Source organism: Diorhabda carinulata, chromosome 2, assembly GCF_026250575.1.
Source record: "Diorhabda carinulata isolate Delta chromosome 2, icDioCari1.1, whole genome shotgun sequence".
Lineage (NCBI taxonomy): Eukaryota > Metazoa > Arthropoda > Insecta > Coleoptera > Chrysomelidae > Diorhabda > Diorhabda carinulata.
Genome location: NC_079461.1, coordinates 21904449 through 21924599, shown reverse-complemented (window position 1 = coordinate 21924599; position 20151 = coordinate 21904449). Strand labels below are relative to the sequence as shown.

The 20151-nt window shown below is 30.7% G+C and overlaps 1 protein-coding gene across 1 annotated transcript in view; it reads right to left on the bottom strand.

The window, feature by feature from the left end:
• Window positions 1–20151, bottom strand: part of LOC130890769 (titin) — a 159887-nt gene that overhangs the window by 118921 nt on the left and 20815 nt on the right. The window contains exons 14-24 of the mRNA XM_057795075.1: window positions 11831–11953; window positions 10165–10591; window positions 9544–9732; window positions 9231–9487; window positions 9010–9169; window positions 8641–8915; window positions 7726–8082; window positions 4405–4581; window positions 2459–2953; window positions 819–1091; window positions 327–518 (exon numbers count right to left, since the gene is read on the bottom strand). Coding sequence (XP_057651058.1) covers window positions 327–518; window positions 819–1091; window positions 2459–2953; window positions 4405–4581; window positions 7726–8082; window positions 8641–8915; window positions 9010–9169; window positions 9231–9487; window positions 9544–9732; window positions 10165–10591; window positions 11831–11953 — 2925 coding nt within the window. The remainder of the gene's footprint in view (window positions 1–326; window positions 519–818; window positions 1092–2458; window positions 2954–4404; window positions 4582–7725; window positions 8083–8640; window positions 8916–9009; window positions 9170–9230; window positions 9488–9543; window positions 9733–10164; window positions 10592–11830; window positions 11954–20151) is intronic.

The window sequence follows — 20151 nt, the reverse complement described above, 5'->3', positions numbered from 1 at the left end:
ATACGATTACCAATTTAAATAATCAATTTATTGTTTATCATTATCTGATCAACGAGAAATAGTGAGGTTTGTAGGTTTTATCAGCTGTTGCCAGATTGTAGGTTATATCAGCCATTACAAGATTTACTTGAATATAAAAGATACAAATCAAAAATTCTACAATAATTTTTATTTCCAGCATAACCTCAAAAAAGTTCAGAGTTCCAAGCAGCTGTTGCCAGATTTATTCCCTAAGCATTTCCATGAGCTGCATCTCGACATTCAACTTTAAACATTTATTTGATGTATTTTACCATAATAAATAACGAAATATGATTTCAATTTACCCCTTCTACAAACTGGAAGTATCTAATGCTGGTATCTATGAGGTTCCTAATTGTTTTCATTTGATTTTTCAAGTTATTCCATTTATCTTGCAGAGCGGATATTTCATTTTGGACGTGTGGTGATTCCTTATGATTTTCAGATATTAATTTGTCACTAGATTTAATGAAAGATTGAATTCTTTGTTCTAAAGTCTGAAACAGTGATATAAAATTGAAATAAAACATTTTAATTTAAATTTAAAAAATATAGGGTGAGCAATAATGGATAACATTCATCTAGATTTGCAACTGTGAATATTTTAATTAAAAACAATCAATCAATGATCCAATTTTGTAATAAAATTGATATTTACACATAAAAAGGGAACATGAAAAAGTTTCGAGTCACAATATGGTTTTTTACTATACCAAAACCCACTACCTAACACCAGATCAATATTTTATAAAAATTGATAAAATTGTTATTTATCAGATGCAATTTCTTTTCCTAACCTGAATAGTTTCCTCCAAATTTCCAAAAGCTTGTGACGTGGCTTTAGCACTTGATACCGTTTCTCCGTATTGCCCCGTAATATTTTTCATCTGCCTGTCTAAATCATCTATGCTATCATTAATTTTCATAAGATCGTGGTCGAACGATGATATTTGTCGATGGGCTAACAAAGAATCTTGTCTCTGTCTCCACTGATCTTCAAATTGCGATGTATTGAGCTCTAAAACATGTTTAAGTTTGTTGATGTCGTGTTCGGCAGCTGTTTCGGGCTCCTGAAATTTATAAATTTACATAAAATACAAAGTAAAAAGAGGAAATAAACATAACTGTTCAATACCTTTTTACTTAGATATAAAGCTAGTAGAGGGTTGTAAAGAATCACCAAGACATCGAAACATCTTCAAAAGGATAGAAACATTAATAAAAGCTCTTGAAGAGAATAGATACATTCTATATGCTTCCACTACGTTCCTTTTAGGTAGTACAATATTTAATAGCCAATAGAGACTCTATAGAAAAATATACACATCCATAATCGAGTCAGAACATCCCCTTTAAGAGGATTGGAAAATTCATTATTCTTCTACTACAAGATTTATTTAAACCCAAGGTAGTACGATATTCAAAAGCATCACCAAGCTAAAAAAAGCTCCACAGGAATATGGGTGATTCCGTTCTAACTGTGATTTTTTGTATTCAAAATTTCAAGATTTTAAAATTTAACTTTTCTAACTTTTTTATGCATATTATTCATCTATTTTACTGTAAAAATAAAACTCTAAGAGGAATTTACTACAACTTCAAAGTATCACGAGCAAGACACAAATGTCGGATTTTGAGTTCCACGGTACTGACTCATTTATCCACGGTACTGACATGGTAACTTAAGATATTAAACAACAAGTGCATCAATTTTCCTCAGTTTGATCATAAACATTAGAATTTATAAGGTGATTAGTTTAAATCATTTGTTACGACAAAAAAAATTAATAATTTATCGGTAAATTCTAGGAATGGACATGACACGGTACTGACATTCAAGTGATGTAGTATAAGTTTTCTTTAAGTGGCAAGTTATATTGTATAAAAATAATGTTTAAATATCTTAAGAATTATTCAATTAACACAAAATTTTTATTAATTGATTATTAATTAATGACTAGTACAAAAAAACAATACAGGACATTGAATATCACAGTTAGAACGGAATCACCCATATATAACCATCAATATTTAAGCCAGAACATGTTCTTTGAGAGGTTTCAGACATTCTACAACCGTATTACATCCCTTCTCAAACCACAAGGTAGTATGAGATTTAACAGAATAATCTAGGATAGAACCATCAATAGCGAAGTCATCAAAAACTCCTGAAGAGAATAACCACATTCTATAAGCTTCTACTACAAGTTTTATTTGAGCCAAAGGTAGTACGAGATTCCAAATAATCATTAAGCCAACAGAGGCTCAGTAGGAAGATATAAACATCATTAACCAAGCTAGACCTCTAGGTGATTCAGCCAACAGATGAGCTTTGAGACATGCATCAACGGAAGTTCTTTAAAAGGACGAACACCCCATAAAGACCCCAATTAATACAAGAGTCGTACGATGTCTATTTGCATTAAGCGTGTCTCACCTGTTTCCTGATCCTTTCGGCGACCTGGTCACATTCGGCTTGAGCGAATCTCAATCTTTCAGTTATAGTTTGTTTTAAAACCTCGTGTTCCTGTAAGAACCTACCGACAGTGGTAACATCTTTAGGGTAAACAGTTTTTTCCAATTCTGCGTTATATACTTCAACTTTCTTTTCGATTTCTTCCAAATTTCTAAAGTATCCTATTAGAACTTGAGACAGTACTTGATAATCCGACGCCGCATCCTGAAGTTTCTGATTAATTTCGTCCAGTTTCTTCTTAACGGATAAATTAGTTTCGTCTTTATTTTGAGTTTGTTGAATTAGAGCTTCTGTTGTTTTAATCTTTTCGTTAACGTCTGCTTGAGATTTTCGCACCTCGGGGATGAGTATCGATAATTTATCTTCGATGAAATCGGCTATTTGCTTTGGTTTATTGGAGTCGGTGGTTATCACAGGGTATAGTTTGTCGTCTAGTTTGGAGACTAAGCTGATTGTCTGAAATTGACGAAGAATAATCTTTAATATACGATGTGTTTCTAAATTCATGCTATAAAACTGGTCTGAGGACGGTTATCGCAGTCTGCGGTTAGACGGATGATAAGGATACTACGACTTAGTCCGTATTCGTCACTTTCGTCCCCAGACCAGCTTAAAACATCTACTGAGGTGATTGCTCTTATGAAATTAAGGTCTTTTCCATAATAAAATTTCCTCAGTCAACTTTAAATATGAAAAAAAGTGAGCATTACTGAAATTTTCAAATATTAGAAAAAAAAATTAATAAAAACTGAATTATAGTCACCATCTTTTGAGGGTGGTGAGGAAATTTTGTTGTAGGAAAGACCCATCTTAATTTTACACGAGCAATCACCTCCTGAATGTTGTCGTATGAATCTAGAAACATCCTGTATATATTTTTACAGAAAAAATTTAGTAGTAGACTCACCAAAATATCTCTAATTGTTGTCTGGCTCCAAAAATATCGTTTCAATAAAAAATATATGAAAATAAAAATTATTAAAAAAGCAAGAAGATCTATTAAATGCATGCTTTATAATTTGAGCACTGTAAAAAAAACTAAATAATGATTGTGTAAGAAAAAAAAATCTTCGTGGGAAGTATAAAATATAGATGCTGTACATCAAGTATCAATTCATATAATTTATATCAAAATATATAAATTTTCGTAAAACTTTTTTTTGAGAAGCTATATAGCTAAGATTGATGTACGGTTTGTAAATTTTCTGTGGGACATTCTGTATAACTCTAAGTATACAGTTTTATTGCAGAAGCTAGAAAATTTCATTTATTTTAACAAAAAGGATAAAGAAATTTGATTTCTGCATCGTGGTTCTAAAAATAAAATTCGTATCCAACTGATTTTATTTCAACAAACGATGTCAAATAATAATTTTCATGACTCCCACGTAGTTATTTCCAAAATAATTATATTGCCACAGATTTCATGCCAAAATTTTGATTCTATTAAATAAGAAACGCAAAGTTTGAGATCAATATTGGAATCAATATTTGAAAAAAAATTTTTCTTACACTGATGATGATTGAAACGATTTCTTTTAGTGAAAAAAGTGTCATCACTCACGGACTAACAAAAAAATACTGAGGCGAGATTTAATTTTAAAATTTTAAAATTTCTAAACATATTTTTTCGTAAAAATAATTTTCACTTAATTATCTCAACTGTCAATATTTGGAGACCTCCCAAAATATATGTTTCAAAAAGAATAAAAAAAATTTTATTTATAAATCTGAGAATCGCAAACACTGAAACTAACAGATCATCAAGAATTCAATAACTAAAATCCAAAAAACTAGAAAAAAATTTTCAAAATTTCTTCACTTCACATTGTATTATTGACGTCCCCACTCCGAATCTCACAGGTGTCACTGTAAACACAGGTGTGTGTTAAAAAAAAATTACTAACCTTGGAGCTTTCCTCCATGGTCAATTCGAGGCGCACCAGAAGTTCGCGTTTCTCCACCACCTCGGTGTGGAAAGTCTGCCAGTTTCTAGTTACGACTAACTGCCTTCCTGACAGTCTCTCAAGAATGGACTCAACGCACAGACATGCCCGTTGAGTGTCGAGATGTGGTTCGGATATCTGGAAATATAAAATTAGAATTAGATTTAGAGAAATGGCGTGCATTTATCTTTTTCGAATGCTCAGACACGTTATTTGTTTGATATGTTGGTAATTATGCATTGTATATACAGAGTGGGTAAATAAAATTGACTATACTTTTTTTTCGCTGAAATTCAAATTCTGACGTCTGATTTTAAAGATACAGCGTGTTTGATTATTATTTACATATAGATTACGTAGTCTGCATTTTTCTCATTCAAATTTATGTTTTTCGTAGGATCAAATAATACGAGGGTCGTTCGAATCAAATGATTCACTTTTATAGAGTCATCCTGTGGTTTTTTCCGCAAAATTGCTTAATTATTCCATCTATTCTATCCTGAATCGTGAAACGTCGAAGTTTAGTACTTATTTCTTACTACCTTCTTTAAATTCGTGTCACTCGTATATATTAGGATGCAGAAAACGAATAGACTTCAAGCTAGTTCTTCATTGAGGACATCATTGAAGAAACAACAAACTCGAAAATCATATAAATGTAGTACGCCATCTATTAACAGAAGCCGATAAGACTCAAAAAGCAATGGCCATCATTTTATATTTGATCTACAAATGATTTTACAAAATTTTTTTTCTTACCAGCGATTTATTAATGAATTCTGATATGTTTTGTAATACAACATTTTCTTGGCAACATTCATGAAAATTTTTCATTTTAAAACAAATCGTCGGATCGTGTTGGTGTGGAATTGCAATACAAACATACTTTTTTATTCTAAAAATACTATTTTAATATTCTAAATAGATTGTTTCTAAAAACAATTTTGTATAAAGTGCAAGACATCGATTTAATAAAGAGAGCTCAAAATAAATCAAAACCATTTAACACTAAATTGATATATTAAATAATTTATGAAACATTCTGATTGGGGTTTCACTAAAACCTCGATAAATGTAGCCAACTAAAGATAATTTTACATATTATCCTACTGACTGCGCCAAATAATTGATATTATACAAAATCATTAATAAATTTTCATTAAAAATATATAAATGTGGATTTACTAGGATTGAATTGATCATAATAGAACCAATTGAAGTTTGGAAGCTTCGTTTCTAGAGATATTCTGCGAAAAAAATAAGTAAGAACTGAACTAACTTTGATTTATAGTAAAAAGTATGTTTGGAGATTTTTTTCAAAATTTAACGATTCGACTTTTTCGTATTTATATTAATAAAGCAAAAAGAAAAAAAATTTACACTGATGTTATTCGTACGATGTGTGAAACATTTTAAAGTATACAAACATTTGTAAAACAAAACAGATCTGTAAAGTTACTGGACGAATGACATGATCCGTTATAAAAATTGGCAGTTCTATGGCACAGAGGAACCATAAAAAACTGAAACGTTTCGAGACGATAAATTTTTGATGGAATCAAGTTACTTAGTCGATATATTCAACAAATTAAAAGGATGTTACTAATCGGCAACTCCTTCATAAGATAACTTAATTGAATTGGAAGAAATCTCCGTAGATTTTACTATTCCAAGTCCAAGCATTTCGTTTATTAATCTCATTTTCAAATAGATTATCCTATTGACTGCGCCAATTAACTAATAACCACGTCGATTTCTGTTTTAGTAGCAAATTTAATTACAAAAAGATTAATAAACTTGTGATGCAATCGCAAGGTATGTAAATTTATTTTACTGTGTCCATTTTTCCAAAAGTTATAAATTCCACTATATATATTTTAATATTGGGTAAATATTGAAACAACAGGTTATAGTATCTTCCTTTTGGTTAGTAGAAATACATATGACACATAAAATAATTTTGGAATATTAGAAAGACGACAGCTATTTCTGTTTTGATTTATTTTGAACAGTTGCTGGTTACTGGAAGACACTTTAATCTAAAAATAGCGATGATCGGTAACGAAATGCGATTCTCCAGCCGATTTTAGTACGAGCGCATCGCCGTATCAAATAAAAAAATTAATTGAAGCTCAAAAAAACTAAAATTATTATCGACATTATATATTAACCACTTATTCAAACATGAATAGTGTGTCCGTACTAAATTCGATATAGACGATTTTTTTTACCAATCACAGTGCCCAAAATACAGAATATTTGGTGCACTTGAAATTTTATCAAGCACGTCATCAACAATATGAATAGAAAGTGAAACCAGTTCGTTAAACTTATTTTCAGATGGAATGTTTATAAACTAGCTCTGCAGTCTTCTTAAGATAGAGAAAAATTTTTCCAAGCTGTTAACAGATATGGAAAGATAGTTTTTAACAGGACATAATTGATAGGAAAGCAAGTTATTACAGTTTACAATATAACCAGTAGCAATTTCCGGAAGACTTTCAGAATTTTCTTGGTTTAAACCAGTATATCTATGACGTTGGTGACGTTTCTCAAAACCTGAGAAAGATCTGTTTTGAGTCATCTTCAACTATCTTCATCGAATCATGTCTTTCCACCAATCGTGTATCGCTTTTTTTCGAGATGAAATTCAGTTATTGTTGAATTCAAGATATCTGATCTCTTATATGACATGATTTAGAGCAAACAGACTTTTTTGATGAGACCTATTGTCGAATTTGGCATCCCCTTTTCCATGTGTAATCTCCTTCTTCTCGTCCAAGTCGTCCCTGCTCGTGAAGGGTATACTCCCTTGTCAGCACTTCTAAAGACAGTTCTGTAGGAGATTCCGGAAGGTCCTTTCTTCTTGTAAAGGTTTAGCTCTATGGTTATATAGCCTTGTCAGCACTTGCAGCATGAAATTACCTGGAGATCTTTTCTTCTGGTGAAGGTGTAGTTTCGATGACTATGAACCCTTGCCAGCACTTGCTTCTGAAGTAACCATGTCTGAGAGTGTTTTCTTATGAGTTAACTCGAGACCTATGATCTGTTTTTTGGGAAAGTTTCATCTAACAGGTCTTCATCGAATTGCGCATCGAGTTTTTCACGTGTAGTCTTCTTCCTCTCCTATTAGTTCTGTGGAAGAGTTTTCTGTACTTGTGGAGGGTTAGAAACAAGAGAAAAAGTAGTTGGCAAGAGAAGTTTCAATTTGAAGTAGGGAGTTTCCTTATGAATCCATTCGAGATTTAGATTTTTAATTAATTTTATAGAAAAAAAACTCACCGATTTTGCTTGATTTATAAAAGTGAGTCCAGTATTTTTTGCGCACTCGTAAAAAGGCACTATACTCTCGAACTTCTCCTCCAACTTTCGCATCGTTTCGTCGTCTACATTATCTTTATTTTGAACAAGGAGATTATCCAATTTGTCCATTTCTTTATTAACTATATCCGCTTCCTTATGGAATTTGACGTATATATTCGCCAATTCCATTCTTATTTCCAAGATATTCTTCAACTTCATCCACCTTTCGTGGAGTTGTTCGACTTTAAAGTCCACGTCTTTTCTCTGATTATCTTCCAAGTATTCTAAAATAGGGGGTAGTGTTAGTAGAAGCGTGTTGATTTCGTTACCTTTGATCTGAAACAAAACAAAATTACAGCAAATTGAAAACCCATAAATAAAAAATAGACTTTGGAATATATCATGGTGCTTTACTTCTCATTATAGACATTAGGAAATGTCTTTAAGCCACCAGTGAGAGGAATGGAAAAAAGAAAACAAATATCCCCATTATACATAACTTTCAATAAATATAACTGTCTAATAAACTCGTTGTCATTACCGAAGTCCTTTGTACAGGTGTTCAAACGCTTTATTTAACCTTTTGACGTCATTAATAAAGGTGTGAGGCTTCTTAAGTGCTCAAACCACGCCCTTGTGATTCACATAAGACTTGGTATACAGTTTCTTACCCCTTTTTGCACAGACGGCACTCCGGATCATTATTGAAGCCTATAAAGCGAAGCTAGAATCTTATATGATCGTATCTGGTTAAAAATCAAGTCACTAATCAAATTTCGCACATATTTAAGTGCTAACAGATCCTTGAAAGATTTAATAGCAATATCAATGAAATTTTCTAGGTCCATTGGTGGATTTGCCAATATTTAGAACTGTTGATTAATTTTTCCATACCTGTAAATCGTTAAGCAACTGATTATGTAACTCGTAAAAATCGCTAGCTAATGGTAAATCGCTTCCCATATCTCTGTGTCCTTTAAGAAAAGCCTCCGCTATGGTTAACAACCACGTATAGATTTCGTTGTGTTTTTCCAAAAAGTTATTCAAAGCAGCGTTCACTCTAATATTTTCCTCCTTATGTGCAGTACATAATCCTTCAAGGATTATTTTCTTGTTTTCCAATTCTTCTACCATACGTTGTATACCTTCAGTACCGGCAGTACCACGTCCTGAAAATGAAAAAAAAATGATTAAATTAATCACGTGGACAACTTTGTTTTAATTGATAGCCTCTATAGGTTTTTAATACACAAGTCTTCACACCTGCAATGTCTAAAATGGCATATCCTTCGGTTATGGGAGCCCCAGTAGCGTCCTCTATCGCTTTCGAACATTGTTCGTGAAGTTGTACCAATTGCGGAGATGTTTTCGGAAGTTCTGTTGCTGTTAATTGAATTTCCAACTGATTCAATTTCGTTAAAACCTAAAATTTATTATTTTATAACAAATATATTTAATATATTTAACAAATTTCTTCGACTTACTGTTTGTGCTGTCCTGAAGAAAGATTTAACCCTCTCCAACAACGATTCTCTTGTCTGAAGGTCTGTCAAATAATCAGATGTAGAAGACAGTACGGCGTAAGATTGTTGCGAAGCTTCTTCGCCAGCGAAACATCCTGATGCTACTAATTGTTCGGTGGCTTTGGTGATTTTCAAAGCTCTTTCTTGAAGCTGTTTAGCTTCCGGAAGTAATTTCATGTGTTCATGGAGAAATAGCTCCGCACTAGATGAAGAATCTCCTAGAAACGATACTAGTATTAGACTAAATAATCTGGAATTCTGATAAGACGCTTACCATATTGATTGCTATTAGCTAGTAGATCTCTTCGATGTTGTACAGTTTCCTCCAATTCCCTTAAATCAGTTGCAAGAATCGCTAAAGCTAAACATTGTTCTAACTGGGTCTTCCTTTCGTTGAAAGTCCCTTCTAGAACTTGTCTTCTCAAATGTAAATCATCTAGCCATCCTTGTACTTGGGATATAGCTGAAAAGAAGGAACTGAAAACTTTACTCACGTGCCAAGCCATCTATGTTTATTGTACAGAATCTTATCAATGAATATAACAATAATTTTTGTAATTTTTTCAAGAAGGCTTTTCAAAATTTGGAAAGATCGTCTCTAATGATGAATCGAGGGGTAAAAACTTATTATATACTTTAAAATCAGACGTAAATTGAAATGATATTATTGTTTTTAATCTGCTTCAATCTTTTGGCATGCAATCAACATTTTTTCGACTACTAGAAGGTTCAAATGTCAACACGAACTTGAATTTAACACAATTAGTTCATGACTGGATCGATAACGGTTATATGATTTGTAAATATAGGACCAACATCACGATATTATAAAAATAGATCAACAAATCATTTAAACCATAAAAAGCGAAAAATTATATTTAATTGAAAAAATTACCTCTTTTAACAGAGCTTCGAATTCGATTTGGTCTGGAATCAAGTGTTCCTTCGGCTCCAAGTTCCTTCAGTTTTCCCAATAAAGAATTTCCCGCTTGCAACGCAGCCATTAGAGATTCCAAAATGGTTCTTCTTTGATCGTGTATCGATGTTAGGAATACTTTTACGGTTTCAATTTCTATTGGAACTGTTTTATCTTTACACGAGGCGTCCAAGGCATCCGATTTATGGAAAAAATCTTCAGCTCTCTTATGATACAAAACGTTTAGATCTAGGATGAATTTTCTGATTTCGAGAGTGGAATTTATGTCTTTCCAAGCTCTGCCGAGGGATTCCGCCATAGCGGCATAAACTTCTGCTCGTGGTTTTTGGGTAGCGATGAGTTGATCCGCCTGTCGGAGCAGTTCCTCCACTGGACTCTGTTTATTCTGGGAAAATAAAATATTTATGACGATACATAAAAAAAATCAACCTGTAGTATGTCACTAGATATCAGTGATTTTCTGTTATTTTTTATTCTATTAACTAAAGCTACACATGGTCAATAAATCGTTTTCAGAACTAACTATTTGTTTGTCCAATATAACATATATATTCCCATAGATATTCTGGAAAATTATTGTGGTGAAGTTGACGACAAAAAATACAGTTTGGCAACTCTGGTAACTTCTCGACCTACATCTGAACAGCAATTTTTTTTATGAACTGTATTATATTACAATAGTTTTTCATAGTTCTACGATATGGATTTCCTTTGACCACTCTGTATGTTTTAAATATTCGTATTCAAATATAAATAAACACGTTATGTCATTGTTAACAGTGTTTGACCTTTAACATTATTTTTTTTCTGTATTTCAAATTCAAATTTGTCATTTGAAGATGTCTGAATGAATAATAAAAGTTGTTTATATGAAAAAAATAATTATCGACCTTGAATTTTTAGAATATGTTACGAATTCATCTCATTCTATTTCAAATATAACAAAAAATAGAATGAACAGAAAAAATAGTGTTGACACTTCTTTTTTATTATACGAGGAGTACTTGGCTTGACCTAGAGATGGCGGTAGTTGCATGAACATCCTATATTAACTGGAAATTTGAACATGAAAAGATTGTGCACAAGATGGGTGCCTCCACAGGCCGTTCCATCTACAGGTAAAGTGATGGCGTCGGTTTTTGTGGATGCGCACGGGATAATTTTAATTCATAAAGGAAAAACTATCAACAAAACTATCAAGTAAGTATTGTTTCATCATCCCCTTAACTAAAATATTGTTTTGGTATGTTATACAAATAAAAATCTACAGCTACAGAATTTTCTTTTTCAAATTTCTTTCAACACGAATATGTATACAGAAAGTACGTTGTTTGTTATAACAGAGAAAGTAACTGTGTTCCAATTTCCTAAGTTCTAAAACCGGCGATTTAATAGAGGCATTTACAACAAATTAAATTTAGATCTAATTTTAAAAATACTGTTATGAATATTAGAGATGTAACTGTTATTTTTAAACAGCAGTGATACGAAATTTATGATGATAGAATCTTCTTATTAAAATATAATCAAATCCACTAAAATTATAGAAAAAAAAAAATGAAAATTTCAATATATTTCTGATTGAATCATATATCAAATGAAGTATTCGAATTATATTTCTTACCTGTAGTTGTCGAAGAACTTCATCATGTGCTTTTTGTAATTCGAGAGCTTCATCCAAAGTGTTTCCTAATGTTGTTAACTCAGGTGTGATTTCCAAAATTTTCAAACTGATCCAATCTCCGCACTAAAACAAAAATGGAAAACTTAAAACATCTGATAAGCATGTAATAATAATTTAAAATATATTTCAAGAACATTACTTCCTTCCAGTTAGAAGGTGATATCTCTCGATTTTCAAATTCCATTCAATTTGTATGGGATTTGATAGAAAAGAGACTTACATTTTCCTGAACTACCTCCTACTATCATTTTTAATGTCCTTGAGGATATTTATTAAATACTTATTTTCACAAATCCCTGTATATTTTATCCTGAATAAAGTTTTTTCTTGAAAAGTGCATATATAAACAAAGTAATGATTTATCCCGTAATGTTTACAGTACGTCATAATTAAGAGTGTCAATAAAAAAAATAAATATTTAATCAAAAAGTACAAACAAGATTTTTTTAAAAAGTTTTGAATCGAACAGAATTTATGAAAAACTTTATATCTACACAGTCTAAGCATTATTTCATTACGATCATCAAGTATTGAGACGTTAGAATGTTAATAAATTCTGCGCATACACCAAAAGTACGTGATATTTTGATTATATTATAATAAACTGGTAGGTAGACATTCATTAATATCATTAAATAATGATAAGTTGTGTCACTATTCACTATTCGTAGTGTTGGTTTTTTTTTGTTAACGAATTATTAATTTAAAAAAAAATCATTCATATACTCCTAGATGTACACTACAATACTACATTTTAGAATTTAGTAGCGTTCAAATTAGATATAAATTTAATCTATAATTCAAATAAATACATTACAACGTTTACTCAAATCAAAAAACAAACGTCTATCGATAAAATTATTGTTAGTTTCATTGAACTACTATTTCGTTGTATAAATATTTATAACATTTCCATTTTCGTAAATTCGTTTCAGTCTGATTTATTTGAGTTTATTAATTAACTTGTTTATTAACAAATCTTTTATTCAATTGATAAAAATCACTATTATTTAAATGAGGTATACAAAATATTCGATATGTGAATTATTTCCAGTCATAAAGAAACGTTTACTAAAAATAGCAGATGATCTGACGTGTTTATAATACTCAGATTATACTTTGCGCTATCTCACTGTATATATTGCCCAAGCAAATTTCTTTTCACACTACCTTGCGTAAAATACGTAATTCAGAGTGTGTAAAACTATACTTTACGCATGAGTATGTTAAGAAACATACTTTAAACAGTAGTGAATAAAAAAAGTTATTAAGTTCTTCGTAGAGGTTAGACTACAAGGCGGAAGGTCCCAGGTTCAAATCGCGTTCATTCCGATTTTTTTTCTACTTATAATATATAATAATTATCATTTGCTAATTGTGTGGACAATTTGGAGTTCCTTCTTAGAAGCTAGTACATATTTTTATATTTAATATATTTATCTCTTGAACGTGGATTCTCCATTCATTCATATTAGCTTCTTCGTGGACTTCTCCGAAGGCCAAAATGGTCAAAATAGTTCTAAATATTATCGTGGAAGTAATTTGTAATTTAGCCCCTTATGACAGACTTCATCAGAAGCCTTAGCCACGTTTAGTTAAGTAACAGAACACACTAGGTTTCCCTTCAAGAAGTTTTCGATTATTTATGTGATTTGATTAACTTAATTCGATGGTTTTTTTCGTACAATTCCGAAAAAACAGACAATAAAGCTACAAAGAGACAGTCTGGTAGGATGTAACAACACATTTACCTTGCTTAGGTATCATAATTAAAATTAATCATAAATAAAGTTGGTTAATTTGACTAAAACTTTGCGTGGAAGTTGATTCAGTATTTCTTCAATGATGAGGTCAAATCGAGGGACTTTCTTAGGGTTTAAGTTAATTACAATTTCCGTAGAAACTTCTTTTGGAGAAACAGGTTTAACAATGGACTCATTCCAGTGTTTTATCACCTTTGTTTGTGCCTTTTTTTTATTATCTCTTGTCCAACATTCATTTTTTCTTCTTGGTGGTTAAAGTAAAATAGACATTCCAAATCCAAATCCAGTATTTAACGAAAAAAATATTTTAGATTGGTGTTATATTGATGTAATATTTTTAATATAAAAAAAGTATGTGATCGTCATTATGGTCAATTATAAATCTGTCACAATAAAACCTTGATAGAATAGAATATAAACATACTTGTCTCAATATTTCACCTTGAATCTCAGAATCGAATACAAAGTGTCGTAATATTTTGCTTTGGTTTATTATAAAATTAATTCCACGGCTTGCCTTGGGCGATGACAATTGATTTCACTCTTAGCAAACTGTTTTATCGCCTTTTATGGATCTCACAATCTTCGTAAGTACACGTGTTTGAAGTTATGAAACGAAATTTCAGATTTCACAGGAGACTCACCGCTTTAACTTTACTCATTCTTTTTTCGTGGTTCATCTTCAAGAAAAGTCTTTACGAATTGTTTTATAAGACTTAACATATATTGAATCTACAAGGTTTATGGCAATCAATAATGGAATATATTATTTTTAATATATATTCGAAGGTTTCGAATAACTATATATTCATCATCAGAGAATTAATTAAACAAGAATTACGCTGAAATATTATTTTAATAAAATTTAAAATTCAAAACATAACCCTTTTAAAATAATAATGAGATATAAATTATCAATTTATGTACATGCCAAATTATCCAATTAATCATTAATATGATATGAGGTATTTTTGGTTAAATGGCTTTTCAATATTGGAACCAATTTTACGAAGATTATATTTTATACTATGTGGTAAGAGCGTATGCTTTCCCAAACGGATTACATGTGATAGTTCACGTTATTTTTAAATTCGTTTATTTGTTCACTTCTAAACATTATCTCAAATTTATTTTTACTCGTATAACTAACTAGATTAACCGGCTTCTGAAATCTGTATATCGAAATTCAAATTCGGTAGGTGGAGTTTGTAGATCGTAAAAAATTTTGCTGGAAATGCAAAGCTTGTTCTATTTTCATTTGAAACAAATATTTGTTTCCGGATTATACGATTTCCTTTGACATATTTTCCTTATTTGTCGTCTAAATCGAAACGATTTACCAAAATATTATTGTTTGGCTCACATTTGGATACAATTGATTTACATGTTATTTTGTAAGTAATACAGACTTGAGGTTCTCAAAATTTCAGTCTTGTATCTCTTTCGTTTTTGATCGTACAAAAAAATCATCAAAATTTGTAGGAAATTTTATACTGTATATAACTCAATTCAATTTTTGAAAAATTAATCCAAAAGTTTATCAATATCTCCTTTTAGCTGCATAAACAATATAATAAGGTATGAAAATTTGGTTTTATCATGATTAGGGCATTAATTTCACTAAAATTTTGTTACCCACAATTTTTTTTTCTAACCAAAATGAAAGATATACTATGGTTGATTCTAAAGTTTTGAGACCTCAAAACGTATCAACGTAAAAAACTCAAATTTCCTATATTGTAACACCTATACTAACCAGTAGGAATTTAATTGTTGAGGAAAAAACTTTAGTTGCATTATGATCAACCGCCTACCCATTCGTCTATCATTATTGCAGTTAAGTCACCTGAAATGTGTTACTGATCTAATCCACCTCCTACCTCCACCTAACTATTTCAATGTAATAAACAAAACCGTTTACTGATAATGCCGATTGATATAGACCGTGAAGCAGGCAAGCAGGCCTTGTTACTACATGATAGCTAAACTAACCATTATACGATTATTTTTATAGATAATTTCTGAGAAGACCTCTATTTTGTTTACTCAAACTAGAGATTCTCGGAAATCGAAGATTCTAGAATGTTATTATAGTATATAAATAGAGAGTCGATATTTAATATAATCGTGAATACATCGGAATAGTGACAAATGAATAAGAAAATATATTTAAATAAATACTTTGAATGTGTACATACGTTTAAGTAAATAAATAACCTACAAAAAAGAAAGTTTGACAACGAATATGATCATAATATAGAAAATTTCTAAAGACATTTTAAAATCGATTATTTAAACTGGAAAATTAAATAGAAAAAAAAAATTGGTGAGTTAAGTCCAGATTATTATTACAATTAATTATTATTAATAAGTTACTAGCAGGTTCCTGCAGACTCGACTTAAGTAACAACGTTCATATTATATATTAAAACGTATAGGAAAAGTTGAAAACGAAACAGATTATAGTGGAATATAATTACACTTGTCTACCTTGACTTAAAAAAATTTTTTATATTGCTAACTATAAAAAATAACGAGTATATGGTATGTAAACTATTTTTAAGCTATTAGCAACTCTATATAATCATACATTTCTTCAATTTCCTATTTCGAAGACACTTTTTTATTTGTATCTAGCAATTTAATATAGAATTAAACAGTCGGTGTTTCCAATAATAATTCTAATAAAACAATTAGTAAATGCCATCATTCAATAAATTGAAATTTTATTCAATTATTGGCCTCTAAATAAAACTAATATCTATTTGATGAACGGAAAATTCAATTATCGTTTGTTTCATCACCTATGGTAATGAAAATACTCACCCTTGTACTCAATTACATACCCTAAATTGTTTTTACAATCTGTTTGATTCCCCAAAACTTAAATTACACGCAAACTCTTCTTTCAGTTTAGCTTTCGAAATATGTGGTTCATCTTCAAGCAATGTCTTCATCAACTGTTTTAAAAGTCTTGAATCTACAAGATTCATATGAATAATATTCTAATCAGTTTCAGAGGAATCAATAAAGACCCTCTAAGTTATTTTCTTATATAAAACCTTCATTCATTAGATCATTAATATTTAGTTGATCTGATTGAACCATTTTGCCTCCACAACTCTACAATTTTTTGTAATATGAGGCTTGTCCAAAAAATGAGGTTTCCAGCTAATTTTTACAACGAAAAACATGTTTATTGCATTGGATAACATACGTTTAGAAAGCTTAGACTTCCCTCTGCTTTTCGACATTTACATATTCTTTATGATGACTCGTAGAGGTCTGCTGCCGCGTGGTGAAGCTAGCTCAAGACCTATTCTTGGTTGCTTGTGAAATACGCGTCTCGCAAGTGCTTTTCCATTTCAGGAATAGAGGGTAGTCTCACACAGTTGGAAATGAATGTCCACCGGCACACAAAAAAACAAATCACGAAGCGTAATTCGCACCTGGAGTGAGAAGCTAATATTTCACGACTACCAAAAACAAGAATGAACGTTGTAGACAGCTCAGTGGGCCGGGAACTTATAGAAATAGTACCAAGCTACAAGCTGGTGTCACTAAATCATACCTGCAACATGCTTAGCGTCCGTAAACAACTTGGGAACCTTTCCACTATCTTGTTCTCTAATTTTTCTTGGAACATCACTCTCTCCGTTAAAACAGTATTTATGTCATTGAATGATTCAGTTAACAAATTTACTGTTGTGACCATCAATGTCTATACGACAACAGTACTTATCATCAACAGATTTAAGGATCTTAAGTGTTGTAGTTCCCCAAGAATTCAGTCAATACCAGAGGCATTTTGTGATTGCGATAATGCGGCGTGACGTTTCAACAAGTTTTACAACGATATTTTGGTTAAACACATCGTTCAGCTATCGTAGTAACCAGATTAAACTCCTTGTGACTTTTTCTTTCTTAAAAATCCGCACAATGAGAATATTGAAATCAATTCGAGTCTAGGTTAACAACAAGTGTTTGGACGTACAGGTCAAATTTTATCGTATGTCCAAGAAACGTGAACATGGACTTTTTTGAACGTCATCTACATCCATAGGATCTATTTTTCGATTATTTTCAATTATTAAACAGCTACTCAGTTGTTTTAATCAATATCCTGTTTTATTTAAATACTTTTTCTGTTATTATTCGAGAATATAAGATTTTCTAGTTAAATATTTAGAATTGCATCATTATTAGTAAATTAAATGCGTTGTCTAACATAAGATTTGAATATTTCGTTGGTAAAAAAAAGAATAAGTAATCGGTTGTTGGTATGGATGTTCTGCAGACTGTGAAAAAATAACAAAGAGCGGTCAAGGTGTGTTAACACCTTTACTACCATAACCGAAACTATGCTAATAACAGTTTTAAAACTCAACGGTATGTCGAAACAGTTTATACGGGGTTCTGTGAAATATTTTCTCAATAATATGCAATTTTTTATTTGATCCTTCAACCGCAGATATAACCCAATTTATTACGTCATTTTTTTTTCTGTATTTCGAAAAGAAATATTGAAAAATGTGATTTTCTAGTTTTGAAATCGATTAATTAACAACGAAATTTTAAAATGTCGCAATTTTTAACCAAATGATTCCCAGATGATGAATTAATAAGTATAAGAAAGCTTGAAATATATGACAGTTAGTACACTTTGGTGTTTAATTTTGCCACAATCCCACTACTAAAACCGTGTATATACTTTATGGGTATAGGGTGTATTTGTTTTTATATTTCCACACAAATATTTGCTTTTTTTTTGTATTTCGAGTTTTTTTCAAAGATTTATTTGGACGTTCTCGTTTCCATTTCTCCAGTTTGTCAAATTCTTTTGTCAATCTATTGCTCTCCATTCTATAAAAATGTCCAAATCTTCAAAACTGTTTTGCTTTATTTAGTTATAATATTAATTTAACTTCATTTCAAACTGCTTCTTCGATAATTGATTTTTTTTAAATCAAACTGTTGTAATAATCTAAGGTCAAGTGAAAGTGTCATTAGGTAATCAAAATTGCAACCAAAAACAGTTTAATGTACTTGCAAATGAACAGAAAGTTGAAAATGAGGACTAAAATGATAAGTAAATCTTGGTAAATGTTTATTTTTAAATTATGCAAGAGATAATGTAGTTGAGGTTATTGACTTTATTAGTAATAATTTTTTTTACATAACTCTCAAAATTATTATAATTATTTCAATAAAACAGAGAGTTGTAATATTATAGATCTTGAACTATAGCTCCAAAGTTATACTCGAATTGTAGAATTTTGGATAATTTCATTTGAGAGGTCACCTTGGGGATCTGGCTCATAATTTGTTGCTCTAACGTTCCCAAACGTTAAATCAACTTGGGATAGCTACCTGTGACATCTAGCGACACTAAGAGTTCCCATTATCAGTCCTAAATCTCTTTTACAATTTTTTTTATTGAAGTGATTCCTAAAGATATCCAATTGTGAAGCTGGTCTGTATCAGTACCAACACTCGTGAATTTGAGAAAATATCGAGGCCTTAGAACTATCATGACTTTTAAATTTAAAAAAACTTTAATGGAATGGTATCAAATCATTTTCAGAACCGATTTTTTTTACAGATTTTACAGTTAATGGGGTAGTTTGGAATGAAATGTCATAATGAATTGTTGTTCAAAGCTTTCTTCGTTAGTATAATGAAACTAAAATTCTAATGTAAAGAGAAAATTATTGAAACTAGATGAACAGATATGGGTGTTTGCCTTGAACGCTAATTTTCATTTCATACTACCAGTTTCTTATTTTTCTCTATAAAAGGATTAAGTAGGGACCTGGACGTAACCAAAAATAGACATAGAAAGTTATTTTGATGTATTAAATTGCGTAAATTCGTGTTTATAGTGAAAATATAAAAAAATACAAATATAACTTGATATAGGAATTCAATTGATATCCATACATTTCCAGAGCTCTGAAGCACTTTTAGAAAATCGTTTTTCACGAAAAAAATATGAATTAAAACTTGTACGAGGTTTGTTAAAAAAAATATAAGTATAACCACCTACTGACTATTAGATTTTAATAAAACTTTTAGTATATACTTTTTAAATAATATTTCGTATAATTTCCATAAATTTGTTATATTAAAAGTGTGGGGACAAAAAATACGCACATTTTTAGACAGCTTAGCAAATAATTTGGCAGGTTTAAAATGTCCCAAGTATAAACATTTACTTTCAAGTCTGGAAAATCTAAAAAAGAACGAACGATCTGAAACAATTGCCCAGTTTTTTGAACAAAATCAAGATTCAAAAATTTGATTCGAAAGAAAGGCAAATATCCGACTGAGAAGCAAAAAAAATTGCCAAAAAAGAAGAGAGAAGCTTCGGTTAAAGCGAATACTGGGAGTCAGTTAGATAAGAAATATGTAAGCATCATTCTAAAATAATGTAGTTCAAACATAGAGAAAATCGACACTCAAATAATTCAGAAAAGCAACAATTAGAACAAAAATCAA